At 49.0% G+C, this 27,039-nt stretch overlaps 1 protein-coding gene across 1 annotated transcript in view; it reads right to left on the bottom strand.

The window, feature by feature from the left end:
* Positions 1-27,039, bottom strand: part of LOC147706634 (cell adhesion molecule CEACAM7-like) — a 179,576-nt gene that overhangs the window by 29,909 nt on the left and 122,628 nt on the right. The window contains exons 4-5 of the mRNA XM_086933121.1: positions 9,451-9,588; positions 9,281-9,369 (exon numbers count right to left, since the gene is read on the bottom strand). Of these exons, the coding sequence (XP_086789247.1) occupies positions 9,281-9,369; positions 9,451-9,588 (227 nt within the window). The remainder of the gene's footprint in view (positions 1-9,280; positions 9,370-9,450; positions 9,589-27,039) is intronic.

The following is a 27,039-nucleotide window of genomic DNA, read 5'->3' as shown; positions in this document are numbered from 1 at the left end:
CCAAAAACGCTACTAAACAAATTGGTGAAAAAACGAATGCAGGCATAAAGAAAACGAATGAGGCACAGCTAAGGGGAGTCAGGGGCAAAACGAATGCAGGCACAAAGAAAACGAACGAGGCACAGATAAGGGCAGTCAAGGGCAAAACGAATGCAGGCACAAACAAAAAGGAACGAGGCACAGAGAAGGGCAGTCAAGGGCAGGGGGCCAAAGCAAACAGGGGCAATACTTCGCTGGCAGCGTCGGCGGCGGCAGGAGGGGCCGGGCACACTCAGGGTGAGCCACGCAGCAGGAGGAGCGACCGGGTCAGACCAGGTCAGGTCAGGTCACAGCTCCCAGCCCCGTGAGCCACGCCTTAAGTACTCTAGTGGGAGGGAGGAGCAGCTGAGAGACGGGAGCGGGATGGCGAGTGTGGGGGGAGCGGTGCAGTGATGCTGGAGGGGGTGGGGCCGCGGGGAGCAGCGGCAGGGAGCGGGGTGGGGCAGGGAAACAACTGGGCACACAGAGGCAGCAAGTCACACAGGACTGGCCAAACAGGGGAGCGACGATACCAAAAACGCTACTAAACAAATGGGTGAAAAAACGAATGAAGGCACAAAGAAAACGAATGAGGCACAGATAAGGGCAGTCAGGGGCAAAACGAATGTAGGCAGATAGAAAACGAACGAGGCACAGATAAGGGCAGTCAAGGACAAAAAGAATGCAGGCACAAAGAAAACGAACGAGGCACAGGTAAGGGCAGTCAAGGGCAGGGGGCCAAAGTAAACAGGGGCAATACTTCGCTGGCAGCGGCGGCGGCGGCAGGAGTGGCCGGGCACACTCGGGGTGGGCCACGCGGCGGGAGGAGCGACCGGGTCTGACCAGGTCAGGTCACTCTACTCTACTCGACCTCACTCTACCGCCCTCACTCTACCACTCTACCGCTCTCACTCTACCGCACTCACTCTACTACTCTACCGCCCCCACTCTACCGCTCAATCGCAATCACTCTACCGCCCTCACTCCATCACTCTACCGACGTCACTCTACCGCCCTCACACTACCACTCTACTGCCCTCACTCTGCCACTCTAATGCCCTCACTCTACCACTCTACTGCCTTCACTTTACCACTGTACTGCCCTCACTCTACCACTCTACCGCCCTCACTCTACCACTCTACCTCCTCACACTACCTCTCTATCGCTCTACCGTCCTCACTCTACCACTCTACCGCCCACACCCTACTGCCCTCACTCTACCACTCTACTGCCCTCATTCTACCGCCCTCACTCCACCGCTCTACCGCCCTCACTCTACCACTCTACCGCCCTCACTCTACCACTCTACCGGCCTCACTCTACCACTCTACCGCCCTCACTCTACCACTCTACCGCTCTCACTCTACCGCCCTCACTCTACCACTCTACCACCCTCACTCTACCGCCATCACTCTACCACTCTAATGCCCTCACTCTACCACTCTACTGCCTTCACTTTACCACTGTACTGCCCTCACTCTACCACTCTACCGCCCTCACTCTACCACTCTACCTCCTCACACTACCTCTCTACCGCTGTACCGCCCTCACTCTACCACTCTACCGCACACACTCTACTGCCCTCTCTCTACCACTCTACTGCCCTCACTCTACCGCCCTCACTCCACCGCTCTACCGCCCTCACTCTACCACTCTACCGCCCTCACTCTACCACTCTACCGGCCTCACTCTACCACTCTACCGCCCTCACTCTACCACTCTACCGCTCTCACTCTACCACCCTCACTCTACCACTCTACCACCCTCACTCTACCGCCCTCACTCTACCACTCTACCGCCCTCACTCTACTGCCCTCACTCTACCACTCTACCGTCCTCACTCTACCACTCTAACTCCCTCACTCTACCGCCCTCACTCTACCGCCCTCACTCACTCTTTCACCCTCACTCACTCTATCGCCCTCACTCACTCTATCACCCTCACTCACTTTATCGCCATCACTCTATCTATCTATCGCCCTCCCTCACTCTATCTATCTTGCGCCCTCTCTCACTCTATCTATCTACCGCCCTCCCTCACTCTATCTATCTATCTATCTATCACCCTCCCTCACTCTATCTATCTATCGCCCTCCCTCACTCTATCTATCTATCTATCTATCTATCTATCTATCTATCTATCTATCTATCTATCTATCTATCTATCTCCCTCACTCACTCTATCTATCGCACTCCCTCACTCGATCTATCTATCGCGCTCCCTCACTCTATCTATCTATCTATCGATCGACCTCCCTCACTCTATCTATCTATCTATCTATCTATCCATCTATCTATCTATCTATCTATCTATCTCGCTATCGCATCACAACAGCATCACTCAGCACCAACACAGCATCACTCAGGGGCACAACAACATCACTATGTACTACCACAGCATCACAGAACGCCACCGCATCACTCGTCGTCACCACAACATCACTCAGCGCCACCACAGCATCAATCTCTGCAACCATTCAACAACAACGGGCTCAAATATGTTTTCTCAATGTTTCAAGCTTGATTACAAATGTCACAAAAAGATGTTAATATTTCACTTCTGTTCTTGGATTTTCGTCACAATAAAATACACTGAACATAATCTTCACAAAAGTTATTTACAAAAGTTTAAGCCATTGCCATTATAAATTACAATTACTTTTATTTAAGTATTAATTATTAAAAAAAATTAAAAGCCATTGTTATTTGTAATATCAATACATCTAAGTCACGTAAATACAACACATATTGCATTACAAATGCTATAGGTGTCACATTTGCGAAAGTTAAAACTAATTAGCTATTTTCAAAACCAACACATAAATACAAAATTTGTCATTTACAATACCAATAGCTCGAACTTTCCTAATGCGAGACCTATTGTATTGCAAATGCTTGTTTTAAACATGCTTCCAGGATGACAGAAATCGCCAAGGCAGATAGTTAAAGCTCTGCTTTTGAGGACGAGCGTAACGGGCAGAGAAGGAAAAGGACTCTGGGGCATATTATTAACAACTAGCGGTATTTATTGCTAAATAGGCTTAGCAAAAAAAAATTGACGCGCATCGCCGGACTTTATCGCAGAGATAACGGGCTATTAGCAACGTTTATCTCCAAAGTGATAAAATATCAGGCGATAGCGGTTAAATGCCTGAATATCGCTGGAAATTCAGCGATATTCAGGCATTATCGCTTATAGGGACTTAACCTGAATATCCACCTCCCATTGGATATACAGGCTAAGAAGTGGTCTGAGCAGGGGTTAGGATTTGGCGATATTAGCGCTTAGCGTGAATATTTTAATCGCTGCGCCTGCATTGATAATAGGCAAAAGCGATGTTAGTGACTGCTTTCAGTCGCTAACAGGTTGGATACGCCCACTTTGCATTTCATTAGCGATAAATATCGCTGACATGCAAAGTGGGCCCCAAACCGCTCGCTATCACCTAAAACCTGTCGCTAACGGATGTTAGTGACAGCTTGCTAATAGGGCGATGAAATTATCGCTGCTTTACGGCCGAAAACGATCATTTCATTTTGCCTGCCTTGGTAATATGCCCCTCTGTCTTTCCTTTGTGCACAAACTAGACAAGGACAGTTCGAGTTCTCCTGCCGCTGGCAGCTGCCCCCCCTTTGTTCCCCTTCTTCCCTCTCTTTCTGTCTCTCTCCTCCTCATTTACTGAAAACGGTGACTTCAAGAAACTGGTATTACCCTCTCTTTCCTCCTGCCTTTATTTTCTCCCCTGTGAAATGAATACAAAAAAGAAAAACACTTTTGCTGGAAAAGCGTTTGTTTTTCTGACATTTTTAAATTTCTAAGTGCAGCCTCGGGGGTGGAGAGAAATAAAACATTCAAAATATGAAAAATAAATATCTAAGGGGCATATTAACAACCGCCAGCGATAAATATCGCTGGCCGTGCTTAGCGATAATTATATTATCGCAGGCTATCTCAGGAATTTATCGCCCTGGTAGCGCGTTATAAACAACGCGTTACTCCAGGGCGATAAAAATTCCAGAGATAGCGAGGTTATCGCCCTTTTGCAGGGAACATCTCTGCTTTTTTGGCTTTTCTTAAGCCAAAGAAGCGGAGATAAAGCTCTTCTCAATATGACCCTAACTAACTAAAGCAAGGCAGAATGGTTGCAAGGGGGCCAGATTGATTCATTCACACCTAAACACACTAGCGCCACTTTACAGTGTTTGTCAGTGAAGCGCTACTTTTGTTTTGTTTTCTCTTTGAACAACATTGTTTTCCCTGGGTGGGAAAGTGCACTATTCCTGGAGGGACTGAAATACCTGCTTGATGGGTGAATTGGAAAACGAAATGTGTACAGCGCAGTGTGTTCACGAATGTGGTCTTTTTAAACCATACAGCTTACGTTTTGTAAGGATATGAGCAATAATCATTGAAACGTGTACCTTTTAGGCCCTGAAGTCATGGCCTTAACTTTTCAGGCAAAAGCACTCACTAATTTCTGAATAATTCGTGTAAAAGGAAAAAGGTAACCATGTTGTTCCTGATTACATTCACATGCTTTACTGAATCTTGCCTTCCCTATGAGTGTTTGCTTTTTCTAGGATGTTGTTAATTTGTTTTTAGGCAGCATATTGCTCTTGTCTAGTGCCTAATTAGAATTGAATCACATCTAGGGGCCTCATTTATGAGGCTGTGCGTCACTTTTACGCCGCCGGTGCGTCACTTTTTGTGACGCAACAGTGGCGTAAAAAATGCGCCTTGTTGCGCCATATTTTCAAAGTGACTCATCTAGGTAGATGCGTCACTTTGTAAACCCCTGCGCCACATTATACCTGCGCCAGGTATATTGTATGCAAGGGAGGCGTATTGACGCAAGAAAGGGTCATGGAAGTGACGCAGTGAAATCTATAAGATTTCACTGCGCCACTTCTAGGAAGCAAATGTGTCAATTTCTTACGCCTGCCTCACAGCAGGCGTAAGACTGACGTTAGCCCTCTCACATGGGGTTTGCCCCCATGTGAAAGGACACATTGCTGGAGTTGCGTCACTTTTGTGACACACTCCAGCAATGCGTCACTTTTGCGCCATACAGATACGTCAGAAATACTGACGTATCTGTAACTCCTTGCGACATGATGCGTCATACTGTAAATATGACGCATCATTGGTGTCGCAAGGAGGGCGCAATGAAAAGTGTTGCATCGCTGTTTTCAAGCAGCGATGCGTCACTTTTCATAAATGAGGCCCTAGGTGTTTATAGCGGGTCAGTGCAGTGCACGTTTCTCTCAGTGGGGCAGTATGGTGTTAATTGGGGGAGAGGATGTGGCACTATGGCCAGCGCTGCTGAATTTGGAACTGGCGAACCAGGTTCAGCCTTCATGGACAGGTCACCAGACCACTCTCCCTGAGGGAGCACATTCCTATGCTAGGCGTTAGAAGGCCTGCAAGATCTTAGAAGCCCTGGTGTCTTAGCACCAGCAGGTGTCCCTAGTGGTGGCAAGCATGGGTTAACCTTTGAAGGCCTGTCCACCACAATCCATGACGTTCACCTCCAGTCTTGCTGGCAGGCCTTAGAAGCAGCACACCCTAGAGCAGTGTTCTTCAATCTGTGGGGCGCGCCGCCCTGGGGGGCGCGACACCATTCCAGGGGGGGCGCGCACTCCACTTGAATCTGACCTTTGTTCCCTCTGTCCGTGCAAGTCTTCATGGGGGAGGGGAGATCGACGGGGCACGAGGTGCCCGTTCTTTTGTATTGTTAACTCTCCCAGGAGGGGGTTAATTCACAGAGCTGACTGCTTTCACAGCAGTGCGAGGCAAGGAATCTCGACTGCTAAAACCGAAAGCAAACAAACAGACACGCTTTCGATTTTAGCAGAGGAGACCCCTTGTCTCACACTGCAACTGAAGCTGTCAGCTCTGTGAATCAACTCCCTCCTGGGAGAGTCGAACGAATCTGTGTGCTGCTGCTCGGTGCCCGATTGCCTTCTGTGCGAGCTGTGTTTTGCTACAAGCACCAGCTTAATGCTCAGGTATCTTCAAACAATGCTCTCCTGATGTCAGTCACTGCGTCTAAGGGCCTGAGCATCACAGTTGAGAGTAATATTGTTCTAACTGCATTCAAGGACTGTCTGGATGCTCTTGAACAAGTTGTCTGTGGAAGAGAGTTCTACCTTCGAAACTTGTTGATGTTATACTGGGTTAGTTGAATATGCTGTGACTCCGACTTCTGCAACACAGAAGATATGGAAGGGCCTGCTGTAGACGAGACCCCAATGGATAAAAATGTAAAGATTGCTTCACTGACCAGTCCTTGGACGCCTGCACATCACCTGGAGAAGTTCAGTGCACCAGGGAGCATACCACCTGCGTCAGCTTCTCTGGTTCAGGCTCCATACCCGGTGAAGCTGCAATACAGTACAGCATGGCAGGATGTGCTACTCAGGATTACTGTGAATTATTTCACCTACCAGCGACCCAAGTCTACAGTTAGATTTACAGTGCTCACCTGCCGAGACCATTATTGAAACCTCTGATGCAATCACACCCTAGCTTAGTGATAGTCTGTAGAAACATTCCTAAAGCTTTAAAAGCCCCTGAAATACAGAGTCTTATCTTGTGAAGAGGAACAATGTAATAATGAAGCAGATGAACTCATGTCAGCCTGAATTATCATGTATTCTGCCAATAGATATAAATTCAAATTATATATCATGTCCCAATGTTGACATGTGATACCAAGGAAGTGTAACACGCTGCTGCATGCTTAAACACTAGCTGACTTTGAATTTCAGACTCATTCAGTTTTATAACTTCCTTTTCACCACTAAACACAGTTCAATTATAAATCTGTACCAGAATCTAATAGAAATGTTTACCCTTCTGTCTGAGATGCAGCAGGAAGTTTTGGATCAAAATATTGATAATCAGCTGTTGGGGCTTGACCTTGAGTTCATCCGTCTTCCTTTCCACATTGAAGGCCATCAGTGACAACTCTCAGGAGATTCCCAACTATCTAACCAGCTTCTATCAGTGAGACCTCACCAAGTGCTTCCAGACATTCCTGCTTTGTTTCTCTTTCTTAGCCTTCGAGGTGAACACCTCTTTGAATATCAGACCATGGAAATATCTACCAGCTTGTCAAAACCGAAGAATGGAGAGTTACGAGTTAATATCCTTAATTGTAATGTGCTCTGTAATCCAGCAATTGGCACTCACGGCGATCACAATGCGCTCACAATGCACTTGCGCTGTTTACCCTGTACCTAACCCTGCAGTCACACTAGCACACTACTCAATCTGCACTCGTGACACTTCAATCACCTGTCCCCCTCACTTTTCAATCTCACTCCAATAAGCCCACCACTAACCATACATTCATTTGTTCCACTCTGCACTAACATGCGCACCCAAATTCATGTGGTGGCCTTACTCACCCCTGTACACAAGTCATTTCACCCCCCCACTCACAAACCTGCAGTTTACTAAACACTTATTGTATTGAATGTAATTCTCTGAATATGCCCGGAATGTGCGTGTGGCGGTCGAGTCCAGAAATTTTTGTCAGGTGGTGGGGGGGGGGGAGGGGGGGAGGGGAGTGGGGGTCCAACGTCTAAAAAAATTCAGCTGGGGGGGCTCAACCTACAAATGTTTGAAGACCTCTGCCCTAGAGTGGCAGTAGTTCTGTCACTGAGGTCACGGGACCCTTGAGCAGGGAGGCTCTAGGTCAGTGCGACCGCACCGGGTGCTAACTTCGGGTGGGGGCGTCGTGTTTGTAAGTATAATATGGTTTTAAAAGCACTTGCTGCCTCCTTCCTGGCCTCCAAAAAATTTCAGCGACAATAAAAATGTCATGATAACTTCAGTGATTCATGTTCTAGTCGAGAGAGATGGTGTTTTGCCTATTGGAAGTTTTGTGTCATGGAAAGGAAGCACATAGGGTTAATGTGCCTGCTGCTAAGAAGCTGTACCATGCAGATCACAAAGTGCACATAATGTAAATAGGTCAGTGGGTTACTGCTTCTGTCAGAGAGACCCTATTGTTACTTGCAGTTAATAAGTAAAAATCCTAACATAGAACAGTGATCTCTTAACTGTCTTGTAAGAGCTGCAGGCAAACTGCAAGGTATAAATTAGAGCGTTCGGTTTTTCTCCCCAGTCTTTGATTATCCTAATGTTGCAAAAGAGGGCTCATTTGGGTAAAAATCTATTCTGGTTATTAAAACGATCCCCCAACCATGGCATTACATTTTAAATTCTGAGTTTGTGTTTTTCCAGACCGATCACTATTAAACTATGCTGCCTACTAGTATGGTTGCCAAGTGACTCCTACACCTTGTAGTCCTTTGTCTTATGTAACATTTCATACACAGTGATTTACACACGTATAATTGATTGTTACGTGTGATGTAAAGTGCTCTGACACCTTACACGGGTATTAGTGTTGCTGTAAATGTTCTGATATTTTATTATTTTGACATTTTTACACATGCTAACAGTCTCTGCAAAGACTTTTCGTTATTAGTATCAGTGGCACATACAACTGTAGCGGTGAGAAAGGTAAACAGTCAACTTTGCAAAGGACCCTCCACTTCACAGCAGCACAAGTCACATTTTTTAGTAACTTTTGATCCTATTCAGCTATAATCAATTTATTAGTTAAAATCGGCAACTTATGCAGCAGATGATGTATTATGTGGCAAATCCGGCACTGCCATATTTATGTGGAAAAAACTTGCAAACTAGAATATTTTGCTATGTATGCTTGAACTGCTCTTGTGGAAAAAGGGAGGAGAAGTGCTGATGACAGAGAAGCCATGGCTGAGAGACAAATGGCTGTGATTTCACTTTTAGGGGTATTTGGGAGATTTCGTGATTGGAAACGTATTCATCTTTGTGAATGTATTTTAATGTAAATAACTCATAATAAACCCTAAATAAACATGTTTCCATTGGTTACATTAAATAACGTAATAAGCTGTAATCAGTTAGTGAAATGGGATACAAATATTAAAAATTGGGATATTTTGCTGTTTCTGCTATACCTTTGACTGCGCCCACTGACCCAATCCACAGGTTATTTCCGCCCTCTGATTCTCCGCCCACAGTTCCCCTACTTATTTTCTCCCACTTTGACCACTGCTGCAGCCTGTGCTTGGCTACATGTCTGTTACATGTACATACATCTTTATGGTAAGAATATGTGTTTCTCTTTGCAGTTTGTGAGTGGTCTCTTGGTTACAGGCTGTACATATAGATTTATAGATTTAATATAATGCACTCACTGCAGCCTGTGCTCCGTTTCCTGTCTCCACATTCCCATAGTTTACTGCAGGTTCATAGATGGCTCTGGAGCTGCCACCACGGGTCGCACCTGAAATAAGAGAACACATTATATCGCACCTGCTTTTTCACTGCTTTATACTTTGAAATGGGACTTTGAAAAGACTCTTACCATTTGCTTTCTTTGCACATCTCTCATAGAAGAGAACCACACCAAGGACAGCGACGACAGCACCGAGGAGCATCCCTGAAGCCACCACCAGGGTGACCCACCAGCAAGAACAGGAGGCGTCTGAAGCAGGAGGATCCCCTGAAGAAGAGAGACAACCTGTGAGTGTCAGGCTCCTCCGGCTCTTGGCAGGTGCAGGAAGAATGTAGAAAAAAAGGAATAACAAAAGGAGTAGAGAGCAAAGGTCTAAGAGACTCCTCAAACACACCAGTGCTTTGGATTAAAGGTTCTGAGCTGGTTATCGTCACTCCTCAACAGCAGTATATAATTTGTCAAAATGTGATTGTTGAAATAGTGTTAGGATTTGCATTATTATGGAAAATGCTTCTGAACAATGAATTTAATAATGGGTACAATCTGGTAATAATAATCTAACATGAACGCACATGAAGTTACTTTAATATAATGTATAGCAGTGTGTTTACTAATGTAATTTTGTTGGCACATTTTGATAATATGTACATTGTATTTAATATGGATGATGTTTTCTGCTCACTCCTTTTACTTGCCCCCTCCCAACCCGTTCTATATGCGCATCTTTCCCTATGCAGCTTTGCACATGACGACTAAATCATGCCATTGTAAATTTCCTAAATAGGCATGAATTGTGAATAAACTTTCCTGGTGCATAGTCCATTGTCCATTACTTGTCTTAGCTCTCTTCCACTGGTGCATAGTCCATTGTCCACTACCGGGCTTAGCGCTCTTCCACTGGGGCATAGTCCATTGTTCATTACTTGTCTTAGCTCTCTTCCACTGGTTCACAGTCCATTGTCAAATTACTGGGCGAAGCACTCTTTCACTGGTGCATACTTCTATTGTCCATTACTGGACTCTGCGCTCTTCCACTGGTGCATAGTCAACTGTATATTGCTGGGCTCGGCACTTTTTCACTGGTGCATAGTCCATTGTACATTACTGGGCTTAGCGCTCTTCTGCTGGTGCATAGTCCATTGCCCTTTATTGGGCTTAGCGCTCTTCCACTGGTGCATAGTTCCATTGTCCATTACTGGACTCTGCGCTCTTCCACTGGTGCATAGTCAATTGTATATTGCTGGGCTCGGCACTTTTTCACTGGGCTTATCGCTCTTCTGCTGGTGCATTGTCCATTGCCCATTATTGGGCTTAGCACTCTTCCACTGGTCCATAGTCCATTGTCCATTACTCGGCTTAGCGCTCTTCCACTGGTGCATAGTCTATTGTGTATTTGTGGGCTTAGCCCTCTTCCACTGGTGCATAGTCAATTCTTCTTTACTGGGCTTAGCGCTCTTCCGCTGGTGCATAGTCCATTGCCCTCTGTCGTAAATTGACAACGATTAGGTTAGCATTTGCTGAAGCCAATTTGTTTTTAAATGCTATCTTGCTCGTTTTTGGAAGCCATTTTGTATTACTGTCAGCCATTTTGTATGCCTTACATTACCTCGTGCTTATCATGTGCTTTGTCATATCTCTCTGCTAGCTGCTTATATATTCTGTCTAGCAACAAGCTATATTTAGCTTTCTATCAAATACGTGCATGCTCTGCTGAGCCCCATCTGTTTCTAATAAATCACTGTCGAGATGTGTTTACCCCAAACTGGTCAAACCGTTAGCCCCTCCCACTTGTTGAATGTGCACTGAAAATGCCCTTATATGTACATAACTTCTTCTTCTGTCTGTGCCGCCTATTTTCTGAGCCCCTGTGCAGGTATAAAAGGACTATGTGCCTTCCGTTCGGGGTGCTACTTCATGCATTGCCGAAGGGTATTGTCTGAATGTAGTTCCACCTCATGAGGTCTTAATAAACTTGTCTTTTCTATTCCAGTTTCCGGGCCAACTTCTATTCTAAGGGTTTAAGAGTTGTTAGCGGCATAACTAGGCCTTGCTGAGACACGATACAACACCATTACTGGCATTAGAGCTCTTTCAATGGTGAATAGTTTATTGTCCATTACTGGGCTTAGCACTCTTCCACTGGTGCATAGTCCATTATCCATTACTGGGCTTAGAGCTCTTTCACTGGTGAATAGTCCATTGTCCATTACTGGGCTTAGAGCTCTTTCACTGGTGCATAGTCCATTGTCCATTACTGTGCTTAGTTCTCTTCTGCTGGTGCACTGTCCATTCCTGGGCTTAAATCTCTTTCACTGGTGTATAGTCCATTACTGGGCTTAGCTCTCTTCTGTTGGTGTATAGTCCATTATCCATTACTGGGCATGGCGCTCTTCCACTGGTGCATAGTACATTATCCATTACTGGGCTCAGCGCTCTTCCACTGGTGCATAGTCCATTATCCTTTACTGGGCTCAGCGCTCTTCCACTGGTACATAGTCTATTGTCCATTATTGAGCTTAGCGCTCTTCCACTGGTGCATAATCTATTGTCCATTATTGGGCTTAGCTCTCTTCCACTGGTGCATAGTTCATTGTCCATTATTGGGCTTAGCGCTCTTCCACTGGTGCATTGTCCATTGTCCATTACTGAGCTCAGCGCTCTTCCACTTGTGCATAGTCCATTGTCCATTACTTGTCTTAGCTTTCTTCCACTGGTGCATAGTCCATTGTCCATTACTGGGCTTGGTGCTCTTCCATTGGTGCATAGTTCATTGGCCAATACTGGGTTTAGCTCTCTTCCACTGGTGCATAGTCCATTGTCCATTACTTGTCTTGGCTCTCTTCCACTGGTGCATAGTTCATTGTCCAATACATGGAGTAGGCAGCCGCAGTGCGTCCATTGGGTCGTAAAGGCGTAGCCCCCCTAAGCCTGGACGCACTGTGGCAACTTGCAAGCTATTAACACATTCTGACTTCACAATTAGAACCACAGCGCAGCGCGGGACTCGGGGACAGGTGGGTAATTAGGTATGCGGATGCGGTGCGGTCCGGACGGAGTGCGCAGGGGGTGGGGGCAGCCAGGGCGGGGCTGCTGGTCTGCTGCAGTTGAGTGACAGTCTGTCAGTCTGCAGCAGGCCAGCAGCACTGTGCTGCGCATGAGGATCAGCGGGCTGTGACTTGCCCGAGCATGCGTCGATGCGCGACATACAGTTCTTCAATTGAAAGAGGGTCCGAAGGGGCCGGGGGGTGCTGCTTCAGCCGGCCCGGGTTTTACAAGGCTGCCAGGGCGAGAACATGTTGTGCCCCCCTAGCCAATCCTGGTGCTGCATGCAGCGCCAGGATTGGCTGGTCCACTGCACAACATCCATTATTGGATGCCGCACATGGTTGGGGGCAGAGTGCAGAGCACTGCATATATCTGGCCAATCACTGCGTGACTTCAGCATGAAGCCAGCAGTGATTGGCCGTTCTTACTGTTTCTGTTTCTATTCTTCGAACAGAACTTTAGTGTTGTCGCCAGCCACGTGTAGTGCAGATTAGAGCCAGCCCAGCAGCCAGAGCCCAGGCCAGCAGACGTCCGACTCAGACGAAGGTCCAGTGGTCCACACGGACCGGTCACACCAGCAAGGTGGGTGCGTGCTGCGAAACACGGCATTGTTGTAAATGTGATGTCATGTGCTTGCTACCCCATGCGGCCCGGGTTTGGCTCTGAGGTGCCTCTTCTGCTCTGCGGGCCAGCTCTGTGCCTTCTCAGCAAGGTTTCCCAGCACCCGGTGATTGTTCACCGGCGCTAGGGAAAGAGCAGGATAAAGGCGCTTTCCTCTTCTCTCTCTGTGAGTCCAGCGCTGGGTCCCGGTTCCGTGACAGTTTTGTACATCTGGGCCCTAGGTCTTGGGACTTTTTTGTTCTTTTCGTGTTGCAGTGATGCTATATTTAGTGACCTCGAAAAGATGAGCGGCGGTATTAGTCATGCAGGGATTTGTTTCTTAAGTCCTTCTGAATTTTAAATTGTACTGCTCCCGCGCTAGTTATCTCCACTGTTGGACAGTTAATAATGAAACAGTCGTAGCCGTATTTGTCATCCGCCTTTATTGTGTTCCTTTGCCATTTGTCAGTCACTGGTTTGTTCTGTCAAAATATTGTCATTTAATGTATGTAGTCCTCCTTGGCTTTACAAGGCCAGTGGTGTCATTGTATTGCAGCAGATGAATGCTTCGCAGATGCCCATTAATATCGGAACCTCATTATGTCATGGGGGTAAAGTGCGCGCGATTACACAGACGCACCTGCTATCCTCCCTTCTTGGAGGCGCTTTATAAACAGATAAGCTGAGGCCGGGGACCTTAAAAATAAAAATATCACTGACTATGGCACTGCATGAAGTAAGAGCGTAACAGGGTAGACAGACAGCCAACAAAAGACTGCTGGCTGAGGCATCCCTAAAAGGTGTTACAATATATTTGAACCAGTTGTTGTTGAATGGTTGCACAGATTGATGCTGTGGTGGCGCTTGAGTCTTGGTTACCTGGTAGCGCCTTAGTTTGCAGCTCTGCAGCATTACCCAGGCCAGGAGTAAACGCCCCAGCACCCAGGCCAGGAGTAAACGCCCCAGCACCCAGGCCAGGAGTAAACGCCCCAGCTCATCTGCTGCAGCTTTGGCAGACTTGTCAGACCGCATGAAATTTATATGTAAATAATTAAGGGAGAGCTGCTTTGGTGGAGCCCCTTCACTCGTTTTTTGGTCCAGTCTACAATTACAATACATAAATACAGATTTCTAAGTATGCTTTCACCAAATTTCACAAGGTTTAAAACACCTGCGCCCTGTAAATGGTTTTAAATAAAGGAGATGAAAGAAGTGAATTTGTTTGTTGTGTTTTGCTCAGCCCATCACTAAATATGTTTTCCATGCGCTCTGCTCCCTTAATTATCACACTGAATGAGTTGCTATTTTCATCATGTGGCTGAACCTGTAATCTGTGTGTAGCAAAGGGGTGGGTGCTATGCTGTTGGAAACCTTGCTGAAGCTGATAAGCTGGAGGGTACTTTTAATGCCAATATCGGAGTCTGTAATAGGACGGAATGTATGAAGCTCTGTGGTTATACTGAATAAGCAGCTACCTATGTTATGCCATCTATTACTGTAATACCTGCACTTTCACAATTTCTTTATTAACCTTCCTGCTTTCTCAAATTTGCTTGAAAATGCCAGTTTTTCTTCTTTTTTCAAAATTTTCCCCCAAACCACCCTTTTGGGGTTCGGGCTCGCTGCGCTCGCTCGGGTGCTGTATGCAAATCAGTTTGTGCCCCACCACTTTCAAATGTCACCCATCACCCCTGGGTGTAGCCCTCTTACACTGGTGCATAGTCCATTGTCGATTACTGGGCTTACCACTCTTCCACTGGTGCCTAGTCCATTGTCCATTACTGGGAATAGCGCTCTTCCACTGGTGCATAGTCCATTGTCTATTACTGGGCTTGGTGCTCTTCCATTGGTGCACAGTTCATTGTCCATTACTGGGCTCAGTGCTCTTGGTCTGGTGCATAGTCCATTGCCCATTACTGGGCATGGCGCTCTTCCACTAGTGCATAGTTCATTGTCCATTACTGAGTTTTGCGCTCCTTCACTGGTGCATAGTCCATTGTCCATTACTGGGTTTAGCGCTCTTCCACTGGTGCATAGTCCATTGTTCATTACTGGGCTTAGTGCTATTCCACTGGTGTATAGTCCATTACTGGGCTTAGCTCTCTTCTGTGGGTGTATAGTCCATTATCCATTACTGGGCGTGGCGCTCTTCCACTGGTGCATAATCCATTGTTCATTACTGGGCTCAGTGCTCTTCCACTGTTGCATAGTCCATTGTTCATTACTGGGTTTAGCGCTCTTCCACTGGTGCATAGTCCATTGTCCATTACTGGCCTTAGCGCTCTTCCACTGGTGCATAGTCCATTGTTCATTACTGGGCTTAGTGCTATTCCACTGGTGCATAGTCCATTTTCCATTACTTGTCTTAGGTCTCTTCCACTGGTGCATAGTCCATTGTTCATTACTGGACTTAGCGCTCTTCCACCGGTGCATAGTCCTTTGTCCATTATTGGGCTTAGCGCTCTTCTGCTGGTGCATAGTCCATTTTAAATTACTGAGCTTAGAGGTCTTCCACTGGTGTATAGTCCATTTTCTATTTGTGTTGGGCTCTGCCCTCTTCCACTGGTGCATACTTTTGACAGTACCATTATTGGACGATGCAATATAGTTAAAATGAATATTCTTCTGAAATGTCTTCATCTTTTTAGAGCAATTCCTTTTAGGGTCCCGGTTTCATTTTTTAGGCACCGCGAAGTCACCATTGGAAGTTTAATTTGGGGTTACAGGCAGGCAAGATGACTAAACTTATAAAGTTCCCATATCATTAAATTCCCAGATTGTAAGTTGTATTTTTGGGCTGCGTTCGCCGGGCGCTTGTGCAGTTTATTAATCCTGGCAGACCCTGACCAAGTGTCTTTCTGCTTATCAGCTAGCCCTGGGGGATGAATATAAGCCTTTTGTATACCGGCTGCGGGACCCAAATTACTTCAAGAGGGTTTGCTTTAAGGTTGGGAAGGATGCTATTCGTATCTGGCAGGAAATCTGTAATAAATATTCAATTGCCTTTTTAAATCAAGAAACGCTGCTGTTGTATAATCCTGCTTTCCTAGTACTGTTTCAAGATCTAATCGGAAAGGCCTGGGTGGGATATGGGGTTCCGAATATTGGACAGGTGTACGTAAATAGCTTCTGCTCATTTACCGGATTACAGGCTAACTATGTGCTCCACGTGTGTAGTTTGTGTGAAAAACAATCCACCCCCCATAGGTCTCGGGAGGTGGGTGGGGCGACAATGTCACACCGCCCGCAACGCCCTGCACCCGCTTGGCACCTAGCGTTCCCTGCTACCGGACCTCATGGATCACGTCGCCCGACCCACCTTCCGAGACCTATGGGGAGTGGATCGTTTTTCACACAAACTACATAGGTTCCTCTAAATCAGAGGTAATTCCCATTACTTGGTGGTTCGTTTGTTTTTCTGCACTATTTTACACGACCGATTTTAACTTTCACGTCCTCTGGTAGGGTGGACCTTAGCGCGCCCACACCTCCGAGGTACACATAACATGGTCCTGAAGAAATCCCAGTAACTCTTACACATAAGGGCTGAAACATGTCGACCCCACTCTAAGTGGAAATAACCAATACATTAATTGGCACATTTCCCTACACATATTTTAACCTTGTCAGACTGTCCATTGAATAAAAAAACATTTCTGGTACAGCTCTTTGACAATTTTAATACCACAATTTTCACATCACTGTCACAAAAAATCCAGTTCCGCAGTAATCTGGCGTTGTAGCACACCAGGGAGGCACTCGGCTTCTCCTGGTTGGCCCGATGATGAAGCATGTCACCACCCAGGGTGGTGAGTGAGGGCTTCCAATAAATCCCTAACGATTTCCAATGCGAACTCTATAGGAATGAACTGATCTCTAATCATGTGCTAATCTACCTTGTTTTCCAGACACTCTCTTGTTGTTCTACTGAGATAGCCCGGGGGACTGAGGGTGTCCCTTTCCCTCTCTCTCATATTGTTACTATTGATAAAACTAGTTGCACAAAATGTAGGCAGATTTCTGCAGATATGGTACACTGTATGTCCTGCCCGACAGGACTTTTGGACTCATGTAAACAAATTAATGTTGCGCTGTCGAGGCCTCCAGGTTTCATTATCCCCTAAATAGATTTTGATGGGTGTTAAGTTTGAGGATGATGGTGATATCAAATGCCCTACAACAGTAATAATAGTCTGTGCCTGGTTATATGTTGCTTGGGTTTGGGTCTCTGATGCCCCCCCAAGGCAGTGAAATGTTGGGCTCTTTTGAGACAATTCTATGAGTTAGAGTTGGCTCTTGACGAAGCTTGAGATCCTTCCTTACTGAGGAAACTCGACAAAATTTAGGCAGGTCTCAGCTGTGATTGATCAAATTGAAATTTGATTGATGTTCTTTTCTTCAGATGACCATCAGGGTCAGGCCTAAGCATTATTTATCTATGTTTTTTCTTTCTTTCTTTTTCTTTTTTCTCTCCTGTATGCATATTTTGTTCTTTGAGCATTATATACTGAACATTTCCAACATGAAAAATAGTAAAAAAAGTTATTTTAACAAAAAAGGTTTTGACAGTATCTCTTCTGGAGTATATACCGTCCCCCCTCCTGTGATGGGCCACCACGCTATCACCCTCAGTCTCTGAGCCATATGACTTGGGTGATGCTATCTCTTATCAGCCCTCCCACACTAAGATGATTTCCTGGAACATAGCCGGCTTAGTGGCCAAACATTTGTGCCCTAACTGGGGCTTGTTTGTATAAAAAACACACAAAAGCGATTATCTCAAGAATCCAACAATTGGATTGTAGAGTTTCTTCTCTTTGCTTCTTCTCGCCTTCTTTCATCAATACACATAGTTCAATGGTGTCAATATCAATGTGTTCTTCTCCAATATCAAAATAACATGGGAGCCACACTATGAAGTCTCAAAACAATTCTCTTTATTATTCTTCAATACATCAAAGAAACTGCTTAGCCAACACGTTTCGTCCTCTGAGAGGACTTCATCAAGGTTAATGTATTTCTGTTCAGCAATGTCACATCAAAGCATACGTGTAAAATGGATCAGTTCTGCATGAAATTCTAGGAATACTAGTACTGGTCAGTTTTTGTTCAAAGGTTAATACCAGGTGACCATATATAAATATCACATCTTAATGTGCACACCCCATTGGGTTCTGTAAGGTCTGACCGGATAATACGACAGACCACCACCATCACTCAATCAATCAATCAAAGACATTTATAGAGCGCACTACTTACCCGGAGGGTCTCAAGGCGCTTGGGGGGGGGGGGGGGGGTATGCTGCTACTGCTCGAACAGCCAGGTCTTGAGCTTCTTCCTGAAGGAGAGGTGGTTTTGGGTCAGGCGCAGGTCGGTCGGGAGGGAGTTCCAGGTCTTGACGGCCAGGTAGGAGAAGGACCTTCCTCCTGTTGTCGTTCTTCGGATGCGGGGGACGGCGGCGAGGGCGTGACTGGCTGATCGGAGGTGGCGTTTGGGAGCGTAGAAGTTGATGCGGTTGTTGAGGTAGCTCGGGCCTTGATCGTGTAGGGCTTTGTGTGCGTGGGTGAGGAGACGGAAGGTGATTCTTTTGTTGACGGGGAGCCAATGCAGGTCTCTCAGATGTCCGGAGATGTGGCTGTTTCGTGGGATGTCGAGGATGAGTCTGGCTGAGGTGTTCTGGATCCGCTGGAGTCTCTTCTGGAGCTTGGCGGTGGTTCCGGCGTAGAGGGCGTTGCCTTAGTCCAGTCGGCTGGTGACGAGGGCCTGGGTGACCGTCTTCCTGGTCTCGGTGGGGATCCACCGGAAGATCTACCGTAGCATGCGCAGGATGTTGAAGCACGACGAGGAGACGGCGTTGACTTGTCTGGTCATGGAGAGGGAGGAGTCCAGGATGAAGCCCAGGTTGCGTGCGTGGTCTGTCGGTTTGGGTGCGGTGCCCAGGGCGAGGGGCCACCAGGAGTCGTCCCAGGCGGAGGGCGAGGAGCCCAGGATGAGGACTTCTGTCTTGTCTGAGTTCAGTTTCAGGCGGCTGGTCGTCATCCACTCAGCTACATCTTTCATCCCTTCGTGAAGGTTGGCTCTGGCGGCGGCGGGGTCGTTGGTCAGGGAGAGGATCAGCTCGGTGTCGTCGGCGTAGGAGATAATGTTGAGGTTGTGTTGGCGTGCGATGGCCGCGAGGGGGCTCATGTAGACGTTGAAGAGGTTGGGGCTCAGCGAGGATCCTTGAGGGACGCCGTAGATGACTTCGGTGGCCTCTGACTTGTACGGTGGTAGACGGACTCTCTGTGTTCTTCCATCGAGGAAGGAGATGATCCATTCCAGTGCCTTCTCCTGGATTCCGACGTTGCTGAGGCACTGCACTAGGGTGCGGTGGCAGACAGGGTCGAATGCCGCGGAGAGGTCTAGGAGGATGAGGGCCGCTGTTTCTCCATTGTCCATCAGGGCTCGGATGTCATCGGTGGCAGCGATGAGGGCGGTCTCGGTGCTGTGGTTGGCTCAGAAGCCAGACTGTGAGGGGTCGAGGGATCCATTCGTCTCGAGGAAGGCGGCCAGCTGTTTGTTGACGGTCTTCTCGATGACTTTGGCTGGAAACGGGAGGAGCGAGATGGGGCTGTAATTCTTGAGTTCGGTGGGGTCCGCTGTTGGTTTCTTTAGTAGAGCGCTGAGTTTGGCGTGCTTCCAGCTCTCCGGGAAGGTGGCGGTGTCGAAGGAGGTGTTGATGATGTCCCGCAGGTGGGGTGCGATGACAGCGTCGGCCTTGTTGAAGAAGTGGTGAGGGCAGGGGTCGGTCGGAGATCCGGAGTGGATGGAGTTCATCATGCGGACGGTGTCTTCGGTGCTGATCGGAGTCCAGGCGCGGAGGGTGGTGGTGGGGGGCGTTGCTGCGGTCGTGGCGTGCGTCGGTTGGATGCTGAAGCTGTTGTGTATGTCCGCGATCTTGTTGTGGAAGTAGGAGGCGAGGGAGTTGCAGAGGTCTTGCGATGGGGTGATGTCGTTGTTTCCGGCGTTGGGGTTGGAGAGCTCTTTCACGATGTTGAAGAGTTCCTTGCAGTTGTGTGCGTTGTTGTCCAGCCGGTCCTTGAATGCAGTTTTCTTGGTGGCGCGGATCAGTTGGTGGTGCTTCCGGGTGGCAAGCTTGAGGGTGGTCATGTTGTCCGGTTTTGGTTCCCTTCTCCAGACTTTCTCGAGGGCTCGGCAGTTCTTCTTGGAGCTCTTGAGTTCGTCGGTAAACCATGGGGCTTTCTTGCTGCCGGGTCTGCTGAGCGGGGTCCTCAGTGGGGCGAGTTCGTCCTCACAGTTGCTGATCCACTTCGTGAGGTTGTCGGCGGCCTGGCTGGGGTTCGCTGAGCTGGCGGGAGGGTGCTGGCTCAGGGAAGCGGCGAGCTGGTCGGCTGTGATCTTGTTCCAGCTTCTTCGGGCAACCTGTTGCTGGTGGTGGTGGATCGTCGTTCTTCTGAAGGTGAAGTGGACGCAGCTGTGGTCCGTCCAGTGGAGTCCTGTGGCGTGGCTGAAGGCGATGTCTTTGCTGGAAGAGAAGACGGCGTCGAGTGTGTGTCTGGCGAGGTGGGTGGGGGTGGACACCATCTGCTTGAGTCCGAGGTTGGCGAGGTTGTCGAGCAGGGTGATGGTGTTGCGGTCGCTGTTGTTCTACAGGTGGAAGTTGAGGTCCCCCAGGAGGATGTAGTCAGCGGAGGGGAGGGCATGCGGGCTGACGAAGTCGGCGATGTCCTCGCTGAATTGTGTGCGTGGTCCCGGGGGTCGGTAGATCAGGGTGCCTCTGAGGGTGGTCTTCGGGTCGGTGTGGATCTGGAAGTGTAGGTGTTCGGCGGTGGTCAGGGTGTCGTCGGTGTTGGTTGTGATGCGGATGGTGTCCCTGTGGATGATGGCGATGCCTCCTCCCATCTGGTTGGCGGTGCGGTCCCTCCGGGTGATCTTGTAGCCCTCTGGGATGGCGATGGCGATGTCGGGCGCTGAGGAGTCGTTCATCCAGGTTTCCGTGAGGAAGGCAACGTCAGGAGCTGTGGTGTCGAGGAGGTTCCAGAGTTCGATGGCGTGTCTGTGGACGGAGCGGGTGTTGAGCAGGATGCACTTGAGGTGGTTGCTGCTGGTGTTCGGCTTGGCGGGTGCTGGTGCGAGGCAGGTCCGGATGCAGGTGAACTTGCAGGCGTGGCAGCTGAAGGGTCCGTGGGTGCGTCTCGGGGTGGCTCGGTAGCACCCGGCACTCGGCCGGTGTTGAGCGCGTTGAGGGTGGCGGCGGTGTACGTCCGGCGGGTGGGCTGGGGTCCTCGAGGGCCAGGGGTCCTGGCACTGGGCGCGGTCCAGGCACGGACGGGCGCAGACGGGCTTACCTTTGGCGCACCTTCGGCGCTCAATCGGTGCTCCCGCTGCGCGCGTCCGCTGCGCGGTCGCTCTGGGGGCGTCATAAGAGGAGAGCCGGGAGGGAGGGTCTGCGGGGAGGCGGGTAGCGCGGCAACCAATCGGCGGGCGGGGGGGGCGGGGTTTCGCGGGAGTCCGGCGGGAAAAGGAAAGCCTGGGGGCTCGGCGGCGGCCCTGGGGTGGCTGGGGCGGCGCTGGGGCGGCCCTGCGGTGGCTGGTGCGGCTCAGCGGCGGTCCTGCGGCGGCTGGGGCGAGGTGCAGTGCGAGGCACAGGCAGCAGGTAGCAGCAGGTGAGGAGGAGCAGGTGGGGGCGACCAGGCCAAGGGCGCAGTGGTCACTGACCTTTTTGTGGATTTGTTGAAGGAAATACTAAAGCCAAAGGACATTGCAGTCATCGGGAGTGTTGGACGTAAGGCTGGAAAGATATATTTATACTTAGCAATAAATATGCTAACCAGATTGCAAATGATTGTGCATTGCAAGAAGAGATAGTTGTCCCGGAGGGTGAGGATGAAGAGTTGAAAATAAATAAAATTCAAAATGCTGAAAACGTTGTTTCTTTAGAAGCTCCTCCATACTTCATTAAGTGAACTGAGAGACCGTCAAGAAGATGGTCCAGATAATGATGAAAAATGTGAAAAATTGGGTTTTAAGAAATATTAAAATTATATGAATTTAAATGCTCAGAGAAAATACATCTTGCCAAAGTCTATGCAGTAGCTAATGTTCAAATATGTCCACAATAGGTCTCATGTTGAAAGAAATAGTGTAGTCTGAATATTAAAAAAGTAGTGAAAGAGGTTTGTTTATGCTGTTTGAATAAATAATCAGGGGAAAATTACCAAGGTATTGATGAGCCGTATTGGCAATTCAGAAGGCCCATTTATAAGACTTCAAGCAGATCAGATTGAGATGCTAAATTACAATGAAATTGAACACAGCTTAGTAGTTGTCTGCATGTTCTCTCAGTGGGTTGAAGCATGCCTCACCTGGAGATCAGATAGCTTTACAGTTTCCAAATCTTTATTGAAGGACCTAATTCCTAGATTTAGCCTTTCAAATTCTAGTAAAACACACTATGAGACACATTTAGAAATGAGGCTTTGGAAATCATATGTCAAGAAAATGAAAGAAGTTATAAAGTTCCATTCTAGTTATCAGCCTCAATCTTCTGCACTACGGGAAAGGACAAATGGTACTTTCAAGAATAAGCTGGCAAATATCTGTGCTGTGCCTGAATTGGTCCAAAAGCCTTACTCATATTTTTATGAACATGAGAAATACTTGCCCAATTAAATTATCATCATCTTAGAGTACGGCAAAGGTCTGGCTGAGGGTCGCTAGGTGGCGCCAGACCGCAATGGCCGCACAGACGTGAGGCTCCCGTAGCCACGGGCGGTTTTATATTCATAAACCCCATCCTTGTCACTAAAATTGCTCCTTCGACATCACTATCACGCAGCTGAAGGGATCCGTCGAAGCAGCCCAAATTTGGTGGCCGAGGGTTGCGTGATCGCAGAGCGACGAGCGGCAGAAACCAGAGGCTGAGCGAGACACATGCAGTCTGGTCCCCTTGGCCGGCAGGACCAATCACGCGGATGACTAGGCCGTTCCACGGAGCCCAGCCTCAGAGAAACTACGGGACTTACCCCGGCGATCGCTCCATACCAGAGCAATTCTAAATACACAACGAGGTGAGAGCGGGGAGCGCACAACCCCAGGTGGCGGACAGAACTGCGTCCCCTGCACCAGGGTATAGCTGGGGGGGTCCGGCGGCGGGTCGCGGGCCCGATTAAGGTGAGGACCTGCATCGGTTGCCACCGACGTCGCAGGAGAGGAGAACATCAGAGGCTCACTATCGCTAGGTGGCCGGTGGGTGTACAAAAGCCCGGCATACTGAGCTGGGGGCAGAACACACTTGGTGGAGAGACCCGGGCCGCCATTTTACACAGCAGTTCTCCGACCTGAGAGGGACACAGATAGTGCTGATAAGCAGATGCAGTCCATGGCCCCAAAAGCATAAGCAACAGAAGCGCCCCTACGACCGCGAGGATTGACGGCCTGAGTGGGGATGAGTTACTACAGCTCAGTGAAAGGTGACGTCTGGCACTGAGCAGTGAGTCTGGAGCAGCCATTTTACGTGTGCATGTAGACTGGGGCCATCTAATGCATTGGGAGGCAGCGAGGACCATACTTGGAGTTAGAGGTGAGAGGTAGTCATCAACGCGGTGCAGGGCCCGCAAATGGAGTAGCGCCTGATCACTGCTGCAGCACACTAAGGGAAGGACGAGGCAGCCATAGACACCTCCCCTAGACAGAGGCACGGAGGTGCTGTCTCTGCCAACAAGGAGGGGCAGGTCCGGATCATGGCGAAGAAGGTGGACATAAGGTCAGAGGGGGGGTCGCGTTCTGCGGTACGCTGGGGCGCGGCACATCAACAACGTCTGTTGAGACATTTGGCACAGGTTTGGCGGCACAGGCGGCAAGCGGAACAACAGAGGGGGAAGGTTCCCAGTACTACTTTGCAGGCCACAGTCCACCAGTATCCGCACGGAATGGAAGAGCGCATTTATTAAAGAATAGAGTGACATATACCAGTTATGAAGGATCCGGGATGCTGCGGAACACTCATAGGCCGGACAAGACAACATTTCCCGAGGTCCATCCGCCTTTGACTCCTTTCCCTTGCCGCGTGGGGTTAGCTGCCCTGTACCTGCGAAGACCTACTTGAGAATACAACCCAGCTGGTCAGGAAGCTATGGAGGCGGAGACTGAGAGGGGAGCAGACGGGGGCATCTTGGAGATTACACTGAGTGGTAGGCCGTGACTCTGACTACTCTGCCGGAGCAACTATAGGCAGGACGGAACCCAGACAAGCGAAGCTGACATTTGAGGCCCGCAAAGCATCTCGCTCCAACTCTAGAGAGAGTGAAGAGGGAGATCCACCAGAGATGAGGGGTGGAAAACGCAATTGGTGGGGATGCAGCAGAGCCTTACTTCCATCGACTCGAAGATGGACGCCATGAGTAACAGGCTGGAAGCAGTAGTGGCGAAATTAGATATACATGACGAAAGACTGAAGGAGGTGGAACATCGAGTGTCGGACTTGGAGGATGGTGCGGAGACCAGGCAACAGTACATGCAGCAAATGAATAAAATACTAAAGGTCATCGCCGACAAGAACGAGGAGTTGGAGGCCCGCTCTCGACGAAATAATGTACGTATGCTAGGCCTGGCAGAATCTCCAATACTGGGAGACTGGAGGACTTCATGGAGCGCTTACTGGCTGAACTGTTTGGGAAGGACTCCTTCTCTGGCCACATGGTGGTCGAGCGGGCACACAGATCGCTGGCGGCCCGTCCCCCTCCTGGGGCCCCACCACGCCCGATAATCATGCGGTTCTTGAACTACCGCGATAGAGACACAGTGTTACACCGGGCACGTGAGAAAGGCGAAGTGTGGTACGAGAATACCACCCTGTCATTCTATCCCGAACCCAAAACGTACTGGAGGCACACCGCAAGTTCACATCCGTGAAGAAGAAATTGCAAACACAAGGCATCCAATACGCCATGTTGTATCCCGTGAGGCTGCCGATCCATCATCACGGGATACCACACATCTTCAGCACTCAACAACAAGCAGAGGAATTTCTGAAACGGGATCGACGGTCGGCTTCGCGAGAGGAGGCAGAGAGAAGGCGATCCAGATCTCACTCGCCACTGTCAGAACCGGGCTGACGAGAGACTGCTGCATGGATTTTGACGCCAAGCAATGCTGCTGATACCACCTTAATAGACGCTTTGCGCGTTGGTGATGTATAACTACAGTTTGTACTATGTGTATATCCTTTACCGCCCATGCACTCACCTCTGTCCCGTCAAACCGACCCCTGGGGCACAGGTGGTTGGGGATGGGTGAGAAAAGGAGGTAGAGTGGGCATGTCGGTGGCCACACAGCAGTCCCCAATTGAGGGCATTCCTCTTACGTTTTTTGTTTCTATGTTGAGCTCTTGGGGAGTATCCATGGCTTTTGCTGGAGTAACAGGGTGTGGGGGGTGGGGAGTTTGCTCCTGGCGAGTTGGGGCAGCCGGCGTGGGAGGGTTGGGGAGGACGGGCGGGGAGGACCTCAGAGGAGGAAGAATGTTGAATGTTGCGCGGCTGATTGTGGTGGGTTGGACGATTGGGGGGAAGGAGGGCCATTCCTGGCAAGTTGGGGGTGCCGGTGTGGGTGGGGGGAGGGGCGGGAGGACTCAGGCACACGTGGGGTTTGGGCAAAGTAGAAAGGTTTTTTTGCAACAAGATGATCGGATTGGGTACGAATGATGGCTAATAGCGGCTGCACTCATAACGACTTGAATTTTGTGTCCTGGAATGTAAGGGGGTTGAATGACCCAAGAAAGCGGAGGCAGGTACTGGGATACTTAGATCACCATCACTTCCATGTCGCATTACTACAGGACACACATCTCCCACATGGTGGGTCACCTCCGTTTCCTACACGCTGGGCCTCTCACTGCTGCTTTGATTCCTACTCCACCTACTCTAGAGGGGTCGCCATCCTTATTAAGAAGGGTGTGAGATTTGTGCAGGGAGGAACTGATTTTGACCCTGAAGGGAGATACTGTTTATTGTGGGGGAGACTGAATTCTAAAGCAGTCGTGATTGCAAACTATTATGGACCTAACATAGATGACGCACGTCCCCTTCTCGCGCTCAGAGGCAAGCTTAACACGCTGGGGATCTCCTATGTCATATGGGAAGGAGATTTTAACACAGTAGCAGACCCCAAACATGACTGCTCCCATACTGTAGCAGCACACTAAACCACCACACATCGAGCGCTACAGGACGCCCTACAGTCAGATTACTTATTGGATGTCTGGCGTTACCTGCACCCCACCAAGAGAGAAGGGACGCATCACTCAGCAGTGCATAACACGTGGGCTAGACTAGATTATGTCTTGGTGGCACTGGGAATGGCGCACTGGATTAGCAAAGCAATGCACCTAGCCCGCACATACTCGGACCACTCCCCTGTTCTGGTGAAGCTTAATCCTCCGATAGACCTTTCCCCCTTTCTGGGTTGGCGACTGAATCCACACTTGCAGGACGCCGTATTCAAAACAGAAATGGAGCTAGACATTCAGGATTTTTTTGTCCGGAACACTGACTTGGTAGAGAGCCTCACAACAGTGTGGGAGGCATTTAAGGTGACAGTGCGTGGATGGTTCATCTCAAAGGGTGCCGGCATACTTCGGGACCTTAGACTAGATCTACAAAAGCTAGAAAGGGAACTGAAAGCAATGGAGAGGGACATAAGTACTGGGGGAGACACCGGGGAAATGCGTGCCAAACTGCGAGAGAAAGAATCAGAATACGAGACAGCAGCGAACAGGGAGTGCAAATTCTGGGGGAAACAATGCGTGGCCCGGGTGTATGGCGAGGGGGATAGGCCTGGTAAAGCACTAGCCGGAGCGATCCGGGCCCCCAGGTTTCAAAACTACATCACGGAATTGCAAGATGAGCAGGGATGCGTGAGGCGGAGCCTCCCGAACCAAATGGGCATTTTGGTGGGGTTCTGCTCAAAACTCTATACGTCACAGAGAGGTACACCAGTAGACCTTAATAACTACCTGGAAGACATTGCTTTGGCGTGGCTGGGGGACACGCAACGTAGGTCCTGGCAATGGACCTG

The sequence above is a fragment of the Lissotriton vulgaris genome, chromosome 7 (genome assembly GCF_964263255.1).
Source record: "Lissotriton vulgaris chromosome 7, aLisVul1.2, whole genome shotgun sequence".
Taxonomy (NCBI): domain Eukaryota; kingdom Metazoa; phylum Chordata; class Amphibia; order Caudata; family Salamandridae; genus Lissotriton; species Lissotriton vulgaris.
Note: the sequence above shows the minus strand (reverse complement) of the source record. Positions and strands in the feature narration are given on the sequence as shown.